Source organism: Thamnophis elegans, chromosome Z (genome assembly GCF_009769535.1).
Source record: "Thamnophis elegans isolate rThaEle1 chromosome Z, rThaEle1.pri, whole genome shotgun sequence".
Taxonomy (NCBI): domain Eukaryota; kingdom Metazoa; phylum Chordata; class Lepidosauria; order Squamata; family Colubridae; genus Thamnophis; species Thamnophis elegans.
In genome coordinates this window covers 18,313,780-18,330,120 of record NC_045558.1, presented here as the reverse complement: position 1 = coordinate 18,330,120, position 16,341 = coordinate 18,313,780, and the positions used below count along the sequence as shown (strand labels likewise).

Genomic DNA, 16,341 nt, shown 5'->3' with positions numbered 1-16,341 from the left:
AGTCCCTGCTGGTGAAGTTGGACCTCAAGGGTCAAGTGGGCTTGCTGTTAACGTACCTGCCTCCCAACAGCGTTGCAGCAGCCTTCCCCTTGCTCCTCGAGTCGGTAGCTGAGCTGGCAATTGAGTTCCCCAGGCTTATGGTTCTGGGGGATTTCAATTTGCCTTCGCTCAGTGAACACTCTGATGGAGCGCAGGAGTTCATGGCTTCCATGACAGCCATGGGCTTGACCCAAGTAATCCGGGGCCCAACTCACTCGGCGGGTCACATGCTCGACCTCATATTTCTCTCGGAGCAGTGGACTTGTGAGCTTGGTCTGAGGGGTAGTGAGATCTTACCCCTGTCATGGTCAGACTACTGCCTACTGAGGCTTGACTTTTGGAGACCAAACCCCCACTGTAGGGAGGAAGAACAGACCAGCTGGTTCCGCCCCAGGTGACTTATGGACCCGTCGGGTTTTCAGACGGAGCTTGGGGTCATTCCTGATATTCTCGCCCGCAGTCCGGCGGAGACTCTGGCTGCTGTTTGGAATTCAGCAGCGACAGAGGCTCTTAACCGGATTGCGCCTTTACGGCCGCTCCGAGGCAGTGGATCCAGGAGGGCCCCTTGGTTTACTAAGGAACTCCGGGAGATGAAGCGCCAAAAGAGACGCCTAGAGCACCGATGGAGATCCAGAAAATCAGAGTCGGACCGAGCACTTTTAACATCCAGCATCAGAGTCTACATCCGGGCAATTAGGACGTCAAAAAGAACATACATTGCCTCTCTGATTGCTTCCGCTGAGTCGCGCCCAGCCGCCTTGTTCAGGATAACCCGTTCCCTCCTAAATAGGAGGGATATGAGCGATCCTTTGCAGAGCAGAGCTGAGGACTACGTCCAATTCCTCGCGGACAAAGTTGCTCGGTTTCGGACGGACCTGGACTCCAATCCCGCAGAACCAGCTGAGGCACCAAGGGATAATCTGGTAGGACATCACTGGATTGATTTTCAGGCTGTTACCCCTGAGGACGTGGACAAGGCCATGAGAGTTGTAAGTGCCTCCACATGTGTACTGGACCCGTGCCCCTCCTGGCTGGTTGTTAACAGCAGGGAGGTGACACGGGGCTGGATCCAGGCGGTTGTTGCCGCCTCCCTTCGGGAGGGGGTCTTTCCCCCCGCATTAAAGGCGGCAGTGGTGAGACCCCTCCTGAAGAAACCATCTTTGGATCCAGCCATCCTAAACAACTATCGTCCAGTCTCCAACCTCCCCTTTGTGGGGAAGGTTGTTGAGAAAGTGGTGGCCTTTCAGCTCCAGCGGTCCTTGGAGGAAACCAGTTATCTAGATCCCTTCCAGTCGGGTTTCAGGCCTGGCTACAGCACGGAAACCGCTTTGGTCCCGTTGATCGATGATCTCTGGAGAGCCAGGGATGGAGGTCATGCCTCCATCCTAGTACTCCTTGACCTCTCTGCGGCTTTCGATACCATCGACCATGGTATCCTTCTGCAACGACTGCGGGAAGTGGGGGTGGGAGGCACTGTCTTACGGTGGTTCTCCTCTTACCTCTCGGACAGGTCGCAGTCGGTGTTAGTTGGAGGGCAGAGATCGATCCCTAGGCCCCTAATGTATGGGGTGCCGCAGGGTTCGGTCCTGTCCCCCCTCCTTTTTAATGGACTCTCCACGGGGAGAAACCACTGGGTGAGATCATTCGACGGCACGGGATAAAATACCACCAGTATGCGGATGATACACAGCTGTATCTGTCCGCCCCGTGCCAACTCAGTGAAGTGATGGACGTGATGAGCCAGGGCCTCGAGGCTGTTAGGGACTGGATGGGGGTTAACAAGCTTGTACTCAATCCAGATAAGACCGAGTGGCTGCTGTGCTTCCCTCCTACTAATTGGCCAAGTGTTCCATCTCTCAGGCTGGGGGGTCAAATAGTACGCCCCTCAGATAGGGTCCGCAACTTGGGAGTCCTCCTGGATCCACAGCTGACTTTTGAACACCATTTGTCAGCTGTGACCAGGGGGGCATTTGCCCAGGTTCGCCTGGTGCACCAGTTGCGCCCCTACCTGAACCGGGAGGCTGTCACAACAGTCACTCGTGCCCTTGTGACCTCTAGGCTGGAGTACTGCAATGTGCTCTACATGGGGCTGCCCTTGAAGAGTATTCGGCGACTTCAGCTTGTCCAGAATGCGGCCGCGCAAGCAATCGTGGGTGCGCCTCGATTCACCCAAGTAACACCTATCCTCCGAGAGCTGCACTGGCTGCCTGTTGATCTCCGGATTCGCTTCAAGGTGCTAGTGGTCACCTACAAAGCCCTTCATGGTATTGGATCTGGGTACTTGAGAGACCGCCTACTGCCAATTACCTCCACTAGACCAATAAGATCCCACAGACTAGGCCTCCTCCGAATTCCATCAGCCGCCCAGTGTCGACTGGCGACTACCCAGAGGAGGGCCTTCTCTGTGGCTGCTCCGACCCTGTGGAATGAACTCCCCGTGGAGATTCGTACCCTCACCACCCTCCAGACCTTCCGCATAGCCCTTAAAACCTGGCTGTTCCGACAGGCCTGGGGCTAAAGACTTGCAGCCCCACTTCGAATGGTATGATTGTTGTGTTTTTTAACTGTGTATGGTCTTTATATTTTGTAACTTTGTTTGTTTCCCCCTCCCTTGAATTGTGAGCCGCCCTGAGTCCCTTCAGGGAAAAGGGCGGCATACAAATAAAGTAAATTCAAATTCAAATTCAAACATGAAAAAATCGCAAAATACCAGGACTTAAAAATCGAAATTCAACGACTATGGCACAAACCAGCAGTGATAATTCCAGTGGTAATTGGCACACTGGGTGCTATTCCAAAAGCACTGGAATTACACTTAAAACAGTTAAAAATTGACAAAATCACCATCAGTCAAATGCAAAAAGCCGCACTGCTTGGATCTGCACACATATTACGAAAATACGTTACGACGTCCTAGGCCCTTGGGTGAGGCCTGACTAGTAACCAATGCCAAATCTGGCGAAACAACTGGCTGCTGTGATACAATTGTATAATAATAATAATAATAACAATAATAACAATAATAATAATAATATTAAAATGTTACTACTAACAATAGTTAAACCTTTGCAGATAAACTTGGGATATTTTCCTCTAATTAAACCCAATAATTGTTATGCAACAGCTTGGGTAAGTGAAGAAATGATTGAAGAAAGCAATGGGAAAATATTTGAATTCTAAAAAGTTGATAGTCAAAAAGGCATATTATGACCATAAACCAAGAACAAAAATCTTTCTAAATATATTCTGAATATATTTCTAATACAGAAAAGAAATGGCAAGATAGTTAATCTAAGAACGTACAGATTCATTCAATTTTAGGACCAAGTAAGATTAGGAAATGATTATTAATTCAATACCTGCCTTATGGAACATTCCTCCCTCCCCCCAACCAGTAGGTTCCATAAGTACTTTAAGACTTGGTTATATCAAGCAGCGTGGGGCCCCAGGAGACCAGTCACATTTTAAGATGACTCCATTGTTAATATTTACTCTCTCCTGTTACAAATACCATATGAATCATTGTAGTTAGAAAAATATCTAGCAAAAGACATATAATAGTAAGATACAAATTAATCTTCTTGTGAAAGTAAATTTGTCCTAATAGATATTCTGAATTTTTGAAAATTATCTTTAACCAGAAGGCCTATTCAAGCCTTACCTCAGAGGTCAGCACACCTGCCTTGTTTAGCATTACAGAATGAACTGTTGGCAAACTTTCCTCAGTTTTAAATGGATTTTCACTCAATTTGAGTGATTTGAAAACCTTTGCTTACGATTCATTCTATAATGCTAGACAATGTTCAGACTGCTACCCCTTTCATCTAGCACAAGGAAATCTATAGAATATGTAAGGATATTGATTTGGACTGCTATCTTAGAAGAATGATATGCTTGCATCATCTACATCTTAAAGAAGATATATGGACATGAGGAAGTACTTTGTGAAGGATCTTCCCCAATGCAGATAAACCTCCAGATATGTATACCAACTTTGACAATTCTCAGTAAAAACCACAAAGGTAAAATGTTAGTCCAGTGTATTGGGATTGTAAAGGGTTGCTGTGATCAAACCAAAAGCTATATTAGTTGCATCTTCATGGCAGTCAAAACTCCAAAAATGTTTATTCTAAGGCTGGTGTACATAGTTCGTCTTTAATTTCTGTTCAGTCATTCCTACAAATCTGCAATAAAACTCCTACTAACCTACCATCTGTACACTTTTTTCCAGTTCCTGAGGAATTGCAAAGGTAGATGATGGCGCCTGGGTCAAAGGCCATGCTCCAGCCTAGGGGGGGAAATTATTATTTTTTACATCTCCACCAAAATAAATTACGTCATTCTAAAAAAGCACATAAAACAGCTATCATCCTTTTTTTAAAAAAGCAAACAAAGATCCAATTATAATAAGAGAACTAGAGCAGTGAATAATCCTATTTGGAATTATAAAGCATAGAAATCCATGAAAAGCTAAATAAAGGAAAATCTCCTTTGTTGACCACGATTTCTTATGAATCTTGAACATATCTATATCTATATTGCAGCAAAACGCTGCAAAAAGGCAAACTTACTTTAAAAGAAAAAGCAGACTTTAGTAGATAATAATTAAAATAGCAAAAAAGGCACAGGCTCTTCAGCGTCTTTTCCTGGCAAAGTGACATGTGTTCAGGAAACTATCATACTATTCTGAACAGGAAAATTATGTTCACTTCCCTACTACCCGCTAAAAGATTTTGATTTTATTACTTTACTTTTCTCACCAGGTTGTTCAACCAGTCAATAACATAAAGCATTTAACAAAGCTTCCCATCTTGATAAAAGCAATCATGGACAATATGAAAGCCAAGTACTACTCCTGGCTCCTTCCAAGCATGTCATAAACATGTTTCAAGAGGTTTTGGGGTGCTGTGTCTGTGAAGACTTCTTTTTGCAGCATCCCATCATATTCTTGCAGAATTGCCTGTGACTCATCTGTAGAGATGCTACTGCATTAACACTTCTGTGAAAAATGTTTTGTGTTAATGGGGACGTTGTATAAAATATTTTTTTAAAAATCTATAGGAAGAAATTTGGATTTCTTTACAAAATATTTAGGATTTACATTCAATGAATGCTTGATCTGCCTTGTATGTAAATCCAGGAATCAAAATTTAATCTAATCAAAATGAGGCCCATACAAAAGTTATCAATTAATGTTTATAGATGCTGACAAAATGCCTTAGAAAAAAAATAAACTAAAGACTGAAAGGGAAAAAAATAATTCTAAGACTTATTTTGTTTAGTGGCCATGAAAAGTTGAAGTTGAAAGCAAGCTACCCTAAAAGGTAGACCAGACCAAGAAACAGATATTATGCAGACCTAAAACTGCTGTTACTAGAGCAGTAGAAGCACAGAAATCTTGCAAGCACAGCTGGCTCACCACATAGGATAATTGGGATTTGAATTTCCATTGCTAAGCAATGCTGCCATTTTGAACATGGTCACACCTGATTTATGTTTTTCCCATGGTTATTAAATGAATCACCATGATCATTAAAGTGAAACCAGCTTTTCCCATTGACTTTGCTTACTGGATTCAGGTTGGGAAATCCCATATTGAAAAATCACCTGACATCAGGACACTGCAACTGTTGTAAATATATGCTGGTTGTCAATCCTCCTAATTCTGATCCTATGGTTTTGGGGATACTGTGACAGTCGCCAGTGTGAGGCCCAGTCATCACTTTTTTTCAGTGCCATCATGACTTCAAACAAGCACTCAATGAATGTTCATTAGTTGAGGACTATTTCTATGAACGTGCTTCCCCTCCTCCTCTTTTTATTGTCATGAGAATTAAGGTGGGGGGAACTATCTAAGGCAGTGGTTCTCAACCTGTGGGTCGGGACCCCTTTGGGGATCGAATGACCCTTTCACAGGAGTTGCCTAAGACCACCGGAAAACACATATTTTCGATGGTCTTAGGAACCGAAACACCAATTTTATGGTTTGGGGTCACCACAACATGAGGAACTGTATTAAAGGGTCAAGGCATTGGGAAGGTTGAGAACCACTGATCTAAGGTGTCTTCATAAACTATTTTCTTGATCTGGACTCAAGTCCTGTTTACTGATAACTGCCTTGCCAGTGAACCTTCTCTCCATCCTTCTATAGCATTCTTTATACTCACTATAGTATCTGAAAGCCAGATGCAGCAGAAGTACCTCTTATACTTGTTCTTGTGCTATCAACATTACACACTAAATGTGGACACATACAAATGAAAACACAAATGGATACATTTCCTTTTCAAATACCTGAAGAACATATATCTGAAAACTAATTCCCAAATCTACGACGGTGTCTTGATTTTTTATGAAGTTGTTGAATTTGTTGTTAAGATCGGCACTAACACTCATGTCTGTATACATTCGATGGAGTTTGCTAGTGAACTCATAACCACAGGCTTGCTGTAAAACAAAAGAACACACACATGCCAAATTTGTAGTTTGACTTAATCCTTACACTGAAAAAGGTATAAGGATAAAGTGAACAAATAACCTATAACACCATAGCCGACATATTTGCTAGAGGTATTTACCCAAAAAGCATATGTGTTAAAAGACAAATGCTTTTGAAAGAAGCTACTTCTGTTTTATGGAGAATGAGGACCTTATAAAAATGTAGTATGGTGTTAAATGTGATTCAGTAAATATTCTACAAGCATGTCAATTTTTTATCTTTAAGAGCAATAAATCTAACCATAGCTCTTATTTTTAAAAGTCAGAAGGCAACCTGAAAGCAACAAGTTTAAGAAGCACTGCTGTACATCATATTGATATTGAATAATTTAAAAAAGAAACGCTACTACAGGTAATCCTTGGTTTATGACCATAATGGAGCCTACTCTTTATAGTCGTAAGTTGTAACAGTCATAAAGCAGGCCATTATATAACTTTTTTGTGGTGGTCGGGAAGCAACCTCGAGAGTTGTAAGACCATTGTTTGCTGTGGGCCATTTTTGCCGAAAACAGCCATAAATGTGGCCAACTGTCAAAAATCTGACATCCAGTGAAGTGACCACAGGGGCAATTGTCAGAATGGAGTCATAAATAATTTGGGAATGGGCTGTCATAACTTCAAGTGACTACCTGTATTCAGCCAGTATTCATGAAAGCTAACTAGATACCAACTACAACCAGTACTAAGCTAGATAGTGTGTGTTATTCTACAGCAGCTTCTTTGTTCTCATGTTAGGAACAGTTTCAAACCTTTTCTTATTGTTCTATAAGTAGTGTAAACAAGTAAACAAGTGCATATTGCAAACAAGAATAAAAACTATGAAGAGCAATTCCCATCAATTCCAAATTAGGTAGAACCAATTTACAGGAGATTCTGGTGAGATCTGTGTACTACACATAATAAAAGTTCTATGAAGAACATCTCCCAGTTAATTGAAGGGGTTTTTTTTTGCACACAACTTTAAATCAGGAATTGTGATTTTTCTAACTTATGTAATCTTAGCACCACCTGCAGGTTCTTTTCTTAATATGCAATTTTCAGCATGTTGAGTCTCAGTGCAATTTTCTAGCTGGAAGACAACTAGAATCTATTAATTGTATTAGATATAATTATATTAGCAGCCTGAAAAAAAGTTCACCATCTTGTTAAAAATTGACTTGCAATCAGGTTAGTAACTGTTTATAACATGAATAAATTTAAGCACCAAGAAGAGTTGGGTTTATTGTACTGATAAATTACTGTTTACCTTCAATTTGTTAATCATAGCTTCTTCTGAGTCCATGGACATCGATAAACCATGTATAAGCCTTTTTGCCAACATTCTGGCATAGAACTACAGTTAAAAAAAAAACAGGAGTTCAGATTTCCTTGCATAACAAAAGTATTCTTTAAAGGGAAAAGTAAAAGCATACTGATCTTCTGTATGATTATTTACCTTTTGAAAAACATCTTTGTCATCAATGTACTTGAAAACTGTAATGAAGCTTGTTAGTTTGTCTTCCACTTCGTTTTCTGTCATGCCTTTTGCTGATTTTTTTAGCAAATTGTCACAATATTTGGCCAACTCAAGTTAAGGAACAAAAAGAATAGTCATTAAGGCAAAAGGAAATCATTATAATGATAACTAACTAATGGTAAGCAACTTAAGTGAAGCAATCAGATGCAGCACACTGAAGAGATTTATCGAAGTTAAAGGAAATTATATTTATTTATATATTAGTTCTTCAAACTTACATGCCACTTCATTTGCAAAAAGGTTCTACAGATTGAGAACAGAATATTTCCTAGAAAAACCAAGTTTTAATGGCTTTACTAATCCCCACAGGACCAGTGTTGACCTGAACTCAAAAGGGATGCTTTTCCATAGAAATGGGATAGCAATGGAAAAGACCTGATCATCCCTTGTGGATACATTTTTTTTAGAAATTGAACCTGAATAGATCTTTCAGTTCAGACCTTGTTGGATGAACAGATACTGTTGGAAACATAATTGTGAAGATACCTGAGTCCTAAGTTTGTAGGACTTCAAAGTGACAACCAGAATTTGATCTGCACCCCAAAGACATCTGGTATTGCAGTGCAATTCCCGCAATACAACTGTCATCCAGACAAACCAAACTACGTCCATAACAATTCTGCCCACCATTTTGGAAGTTTTCATTATTTGTTTCCTTGCAAAAAAAAAATACTACAAAATTATTATCTGTATTCTACACTTACACTAAAGCACATAAAACTAGTATTTGACACTTACCAGCTCAGGAGCTTTGCAGATAGACTTTGGTTCCCTATAGTTCACTACTGATGTTAAAGCCTAATTAGGAGCACAAGAAAAATAACTTTAATAAGGTATGCAAACGTCATAGCACTGACCACACATATGTAAATAATACCTCTGAGAATAAATTCCCAACCAATTGCTGACATGGGAGAACTGGGGTAATGCTGTGATTAGGGAAGCTGTATTATGAATAGAGAAATTCTTATTTGATACTCATGGAATTTCTCTTAATGATTCTGAATCGATCACTACATCTCAGACTGTTCTCTTCCCCAAATCCTATGTATTATAATCTACAATGATGACATGGGCACCAATGTATTAACTGCTTATTAAATTTTAACACTGCACTTGGAAACTGAAACTGACTTGTAAATATCATGTGCTGCATTATTTACAAAAAATTTAGAAGATAAACAGTAGGCTGGATTATGGGCTTTAATTACATCAGTGCATACAATAGGACAAGGATACAGAATGTCCCCTAGATTTAATATTTTATGGACAAATGCAATGGCAATAGAGGCTTCATTGGTTTGGTACAGGGATACATGTATATTTGTGTGCAGATGTTGTTGCATTACTAGCTATGAAGCCAAATGTTCTGCACAATTGTTACACAGATTGCATGATATAATAAAGCATATTGATCTGAAAATTAATATAAGAAGGGCAAATTGGAATAGAATTCTGCAAATAAATGTGGCAAAACTAAAAGAGGAATTTGTCAACCTTAAGAGTATGTTTAATAAAAATAGAGGGAGAAACATATGTATATGTGTAATTTTGTCAATTAAAATTTTGAATCAAGAATAATGGTGTCATTAAATTAAAAATGGCATGCTCACTAATTACTAATTTTGCTCTAGGGAAAACTACTATTTAATGGACAATTTGTCCCAGCAACCAATGTTGCTCCTTTCCTCCCAATAATTGTTTACCTCAGAAATATGTTCATCTCCCTTAATTTAAATATGTTAATCTCCCTTTTCTGGACTGATGATTGGCTTATGCAAAGAACCATCTTGAGTGATTCAACTTGGGAGATGTTTTCCAAACCCCATTTAGTAAAGACATCATTAGAATTGGGGGGAGGAAAGGGGAAGCATTTTCTAAAATAATAATATTATGCCTAAGAACTCAGTGATAGTCTATTCTTCCTGCTTCTTGAGAGATGCAACTATATACCTCTTCTTAGCATTACTAAATTACACGAAGTTGCAGAAATCAGATGTCTTTAATGATATCTGTTTCTTTTATAGGCCACCCTTTGCTTGGCTGATGAAGGTATTTGGAATTTCCTTATCCCTTGGAGCTTTACATATGGTTCGTTAGTCAAGACTCATCTGTTAACCAGAGTGATATCTACAAATAAGTGACTTCATTTTCATCCTGTGATCAGTTATTGCCTAATTGTTTCCTTATGAGTTGGAAAGTTTAACATTTATGGTTTCATACATGAGAGTGCAGCTTCCAAGATTGCTAAAACCTGTCAACCCATTTTCAGAGGACCTTAGTGATTTTAACCAGGTAGCCAAGCTGTTCATGCGTTTGGAGTAGGTTTTATCTTCTTTTGTAGTGTGTGATTAAATGGAGGTAAAAATAGGCCAAAACAAATAAATTCTTATGCAAGTATTCAACTGTTTCTAAGCTTTGCTCTTCCTCTTGAAAGCACATGTTAAAAAGTACAGCCATATATTCTTTGGCTTAAAAAATAAATCACACAATTGGGATGTCTGCCTATACAAAACAAATTCCGTAGGTTACATTTTCTCCTGATGGACACTAAAAACAGGGGACAGGATGGAGAAATTTTAAGAGACAGCAGAGCAATGGGTTTTTTCCCCCACACTTTAAGGTGTGTGGATTTCAATTCCCAGAATTTTTCAGATTCTGTATCCGTATGTCTTAAAGTTTCTAGGTTTGAAAATATTGTTGTATAGGGCAATATATGCTTATAAGGAAAAACAGATTGTGAACAAAACAAAAAAAGAGGAGGAGGAGGGGGGTGGGGAGAATGGCAACTTAATTCTCCCCTCTTTTAATCCTGAGGTGGTGTGGGGAACATTGGAGAAAACATAAAATGAAACTGATAGCAGGGAGAATGGGTCAGGAAATCTATTTGGTAAAATAAAGAGAGTTAGAAAGGGGCATAAAAACAATATGATAGAACGAATGAAAAGGATTTGAACTGCAAAAAAACTATACGAAGAAAGAGAGAATGAGTTAAGAGGGAAGGGAAGTCAGATAAACATTGTGACTGGATGGAATTAAAGAGATTTCCCCCAGAAAAGAGTCCTGTGAAAAGAACAAAGAAGACAGGAGCTTGTGGGATCCAAAGCCAAAAGAGTGGTTCAGTGACACATCCCTACTCCTTCTTAAAGAAACCACAACTTTCTGCCACCTGCAGGACACTCATGCAGTTCCAGGAAAATACCAATTTGGATAAAAGAGTGAGGGACAGAGGGGTGACAATCGTACTCTGTAAGGGCTACCTTAACTCAAACATTGAGAGATGCAGCAAGCATATCCATCCAAAGAATCTTTTATGTTTCAGAATCCAATAGCTGCAAAGTATGGAGAGGTATCAAACAAGGAGATTTTGCAAGGGATAGGAAATAAAGTGGAATTAAGTACACTATAGTACACTTCTTTTTTTTCTCAAAAAAATCTATCTCTGTTTCGTTGCTTTTCTATTTTTTAATGATTTCCCAAGTTTTGTAAAACACTTAAGTTAGTCTGCAAATTAAGGACTGTTTTGAGGCATCTTTTAAAAGACTCACTCAAAGGAAAGGGATTTGGTATGAATAATAAAAAAGGGTAAGGTCTGTTTCATCTTAAGCTGAGGATTCAGTGAAGCTATCCACATATTTTTCTTTGCAACAATGTGAAAAGGGTTTGACGCTGCTCCTTCTGATTTTTCTTTTAAACCACATCTTAGCCTTGCCAACCACGATGACATTCCATGGTGGCTTTCCTGTCCAATTTCTACCCAGGCAACCCTTCTTAGCTTCCAAATAGCATTAATTTCCATGCATTCGCTCTAAATCTGTTGACTTCTAGAGTGAACCCTATGTTCATCACTACATGGTCTGTGTAGTATTTTCATTGAACTCACCTTATCAAGGGCACTCATAAAACGCTGATCGCCATTCAAAACAGTATTTATGAGCTGAACAAATTTACTATGTACTTCCAACACTGATTCTACAAACTGAGTGGGCATCTGAAGACAAAATCAGACAGAATAATAAAAAACCAGCAGTTCTGCAACAATTCTTGGCAAAATAATTTTGATAGAAAGAAAATTAAGAACACAGCTTAAACTCATATCCTGTTAAAAGTATGACTCTGTAAAAAAAACCAAAAATAATTCTCAGAATATATTTGCTGTCATCATTTTACAATGCTGTAACTTGGGTTTTCGAATTTTATTTCACAATGTACAATTGCACGATGTTTTGCAAGTCAACTGCCTCAATTTCCAGTTCATTGACCCTCCCAAGTTAGTTTGTAGTTTGTAGTTTTAGTTTGTAGTTTTATTAGAATTTGTAGGCCGCCCTTTTCCCTGAGGGGACTCAGGGCGGCTCACATAAAACTAGGAAAGGGGGGATACAGACAACAAAATAGAGACATATACTAAAAATAGTAGGCAACATCCATACAACATTCGGGAGGGGCAACTATCCTTATCCCCAGGCCTGACGGGCGAGCCAGTTCTTCAGGGCTGTGCGGAAGGCTTGGACGGTGGAGAGGGTACGAATCTCCACAGGGAGCTCGTTCCAAAGGGCCGGGGCTACTGCTGAGAAGGCCCTCCTCCTTGTGGTTGCCAGCCGACACTGGCTGGCCGATGGAATACGGAGGAGGCCTAATCTATGTGATCTTATTGGTCGCAGGGATGTGATTGGCAGAAGGCGGTCTCTCAAGTATCCAGATCCACTGCCATGTAGTTAAAATGCAATTCATCTAAAGGGAAGCGTGATGGTTATTACTGCTAAGAAACACCGCCCAAATTTGATAAATGGGTTGCTAATTCTTCATGGGGAAAAAACAAACTGACAGTACAATTCAAAATCTGTATTTTCTTGTGTTGGCAGATATATGAATATTATATATTTTCATTTAAGAATCTTCGTGATTGCCAGAATTCAGGTTTAGCGAAGATAATTGGGAGGCATATAAACTCAGGCAGGGCCGTGACTATATTTACCTATGCTTTGTACTTTGGTTTATAGTGCTGACATATCTTTGTATATTATATTTATAAGCAACCTTCCAAATGTGATGGGCTATAGATTTAGGTCAAGGTGATCGAAGTTGGAATATGGAGTCCTTTATGCTGTCTGAAGTTGTTTGCTTTCAGCTGTTTCATTACCCAACTAGATAATGTCATCAGGATGGGGGAGTGTGGGGTTTGCTCCCTGTTTTTCTATAGTCGCTTGCCTTGCCTATGTTGGTGGAAATATGGCTTTCACTTTGGTAGCTCCTTGATTAAGGTATTGTGATATAAGCTGTTTCGATTAAGTGGGACAAAAAACCCTACTAAATGAGCTAATTCTACTTTATTATAAAGTTACCTTAGCAGAATTTTGCAAGCCTAAAGGCATACATTTTAACCATTTGAACAATTAGGGCAAATTCTTCCTAGGTTTCTTCTTCTGACTGTTAATTCATTAGGGGCTCTTTTCTCATTGTTTCCTAGATGTCCCCAAGATCATCCACACATTCTATTACACATGCAGACGCTTGAAAACAGAAAACAATACCCTAATCGAGGAACCACCAAGAAGAAAGCCACACTCTCACTTACACTGGCAGGGTAAGCTACTGTTAAAAAGCAGAGAACAAATCTCACTCTCACTAGCACTGGTGATGTTATCTAGTTGGGTAATGAAATGTCCGCAAGCAAATAATCAAGTTCAGAGGGCACCAAAGACTCCATAGTTCCACCCTGAGCTATACATGTTTTCTTCTATAAAATAGAAAGCTTAATGCATTTCAAACTTACCAGTATGAGAGGACTTTTTTAAATACCCAGGGTTAAAGATCCTCTTAGGTTGAACTTCACTGATATTTAAATTCATGTGTCTGTGCTATTTTTGTGACCACAAAAGAGAAATAATTTACTGTTACTGTGTCAGTTTTGCCTACAGACTTGGGATTTCTTTGTTGTCTTTTGTTCAAATACTAGGTCTGTTTTTAACCTCAGCCAAGGTTGAATGCATGAGCTAAAACACAGGTAGTCCTCGATTATGCTCACAATTGAGCCAAAAATTAATGCTGCAAAGTGAGATGTTAGTTAAGTGAGTTTTGTCCCATTTTACAATCTGTCTTGCCAGTTTGTCATTAAGTGAATTGCTGCAATTGTTAACTTAGTAACACAGTTGTTACATGAATTGACTTCCCCATTGACTTTGCTTGTCAGGTGGTTTCAAAAGGTGATCACATGACCCTGGGACATTGCAACTGTCATAATATGAGTCAGTTGCCAAGCCTCTGAATCTTGATCACATGACCATGGGGGAAATGCTACAATTATTGCAAATGTGAAAAATGGTCATAAGTCACTTTTTTTCAGTGTTGTAATTTTGAATGGTCATTAAATGAATGGTTGTAAGTCAAGGACTTTTGTCTGCAATGAAATTAGCAATATGGTCTATCTGTTTACCAAACTATAAAAACTTAAGATAAAGCAAACGGACAGTCACTAGCAACGTCTTTATATTTTGAGGCATCAAATCATTTTCTTCTGCTGAAGAAGAAAAACTTACATTTTCCTGAGAAAGATTGCTAGTTGCCCTAAGGCCCTCATCATGGATATGGTTTTGTAGTTCCTGAATCATATGAGGTAAGCCACTTGGCACAGCATGAAGCAGTGTGTACATGTTTGCCATATCTGTGTAAAGAAAGAACTTGATTTTCAGGATAGGCATATTCCCCCCCAAAAAACCAATACTCTCAAATGCTAATATATAATATAAACAGCACAATGTCTTCGGAAACCATCATTCCTTCCTAAGACATTAAAAGGAAAGAGAGTGAAGATGTATGTTGACCTTTGCGCTCTACTTCAAATCAAGAACCCTGCTTTATAAAATCACCTTGTATGGGCTGTTGTTGACCGATGCCATTGGGTAAACAGACTAGAAGCCCTGGTGATGCAATGGTTACAACTATTGCAAGCTAACTTTGCCCATAACCAGGAGTTTTATCCTGACTGGCATGAGACTAATTCAACCTTCCATCCTTCAGAGGTGGTTAAAATGAGGACGCAGATTGCTGGGGACCATAGACTGACTTTGCAAACCTCTCAAAGAGTGCTATAAAGCACAATAGAGCAGTACGTAAGTCTAAATGCTATTGCTATACTATTTAGCATTGGATATGATAGAAGGTTAAATCATAGATTAGTTTTAAACCAGGTTTAATAAAAGGAATAGAGATATCCATACACTTTCTTTGAAACTCTTGACCCTAATCCACACTTATTCTATATTGTAGCCTCACAGATTAATGGCCATCTTTCTTACATCTGATTCACTTTGGTTAGAAGGAAAAGTACTTTTGAACACATGTATTGCTTTTAATAGGTGTTCAAACTTTTATCCCATAGGACACTTTTTACCATTTCTCTTCTCTTGTCTGATGATGTTATGACATTCTGCATGAAGAAATTGTAAGTGGTCTGCTACCATTCGCTGTTGGCATTCATTAATTACTTTGCCGTAGGAACTGGGGTGTAGATACTTTCGACATCTTACTTCTTCATCTTTTAGCCTACATAAAACCTAAAAGTAATTTTCCACATTAAGAACACAATTGAATAGTAAGAGCCTAAAAGTAAAAGAGAGTATCGTGTTTCCCAGAAAATACGACATGTCCTGATAGTAAGCCCATGCCATATTTTTCTAGTGAGCAAAAATGTAAGCCCTCCCCTGCAAATAAGCCCCCTAGACAACACTCCATCTCCGGCCAGGCAGAGTGCCGCTCACCAACTTAGCGGTATCCCGAAGGTGCCAAGCCACGGGAACTGGGGGAGGGAGGCAAAGGTGATTGCGTTGCTTGGCACCTTCGGGATACCGCTAGGTCGATGAGCAGTACTGTGCCCAGCTGAAGAGGGGGTTGCCGGGCGGCTGCTCTCTTGCAAGCGGGCTCCCAAAGAGCTGGGCACATCCTTATGGGCGAATGGCTGTGTTGCGCTGTCACAACAGCGCAACACAACTGTCATGAAGTGGCCATGCTCACGAGCAGCCACCCGGCAAACCCCCTTTCCAGCCGGGCACAACACCATTCACAGACCTACGGGTATCGGCAAGCCGTGTGAGCACCTGTTCGCCGCCGCCCCACTCCCGCGGCTTGGCACCTTCAAAATGCCAGTGAATGGCACTCTGCACGGCTGGAGAGGGGGGTTGCGCGAGCAGCTGTTCTGCTGTTGCTCACGCACCTCCCAGCCTCACGGTGCCCTGGCCCAGCTCTCCCTGCAGAGCCAGGGCACCTCCGCTGCCGCCGCATGGTTTTTGCAG

The 16,341-nt window shown here is 40.2% G+C and overlaps 1 protein-coding gene across 2 annotated transcripts in view; it reads right to left on the bottom strand.

Annotated features, from left to right (window-relative positions):
- Positions 1-16,341, bottom strand: part of CUL2 (cullin 2) — a 59,171-nt gene that overhangs the window by 24,431 nt on the left and 18,399 nt on the right. For both annotated transcript variants that reach the window (XM_032236829.1, XM_032236830.1), the window contains exons 9-16: positions 15,444-15,606; positions 14,590-14,714; positions 11,937-12,044; positions 8,792-8,851; positions 7,973-8,101; positions 7,784-7,870; positions 6,334-6,486; positions 4,250-4,327 (exon numbers count right to left, since the gene is read on the bottom strand). In XM_032236829.1, coding sequence (XP_032092720.1) covers positions 4,250-4,327; positions 6,334-6,486; positions 7,784-7,870; positions 7,973-8,101; positions 8,792-8,851; positions 11,937-12,044; positions 14,590-14,714; positions 15,444-15,606 — 903 coding nt within the window. The remainder of the gene's footprint in view (positions 1-4,249; positions 4,328-6,333; positions 6,487-7,783; positions 7,871-7,972; positions 8,102-8,791; positions 8,852-11,936; positions 12,045-14,589; positions 14,715-15,443; positions 15,607-16,341) is intronic.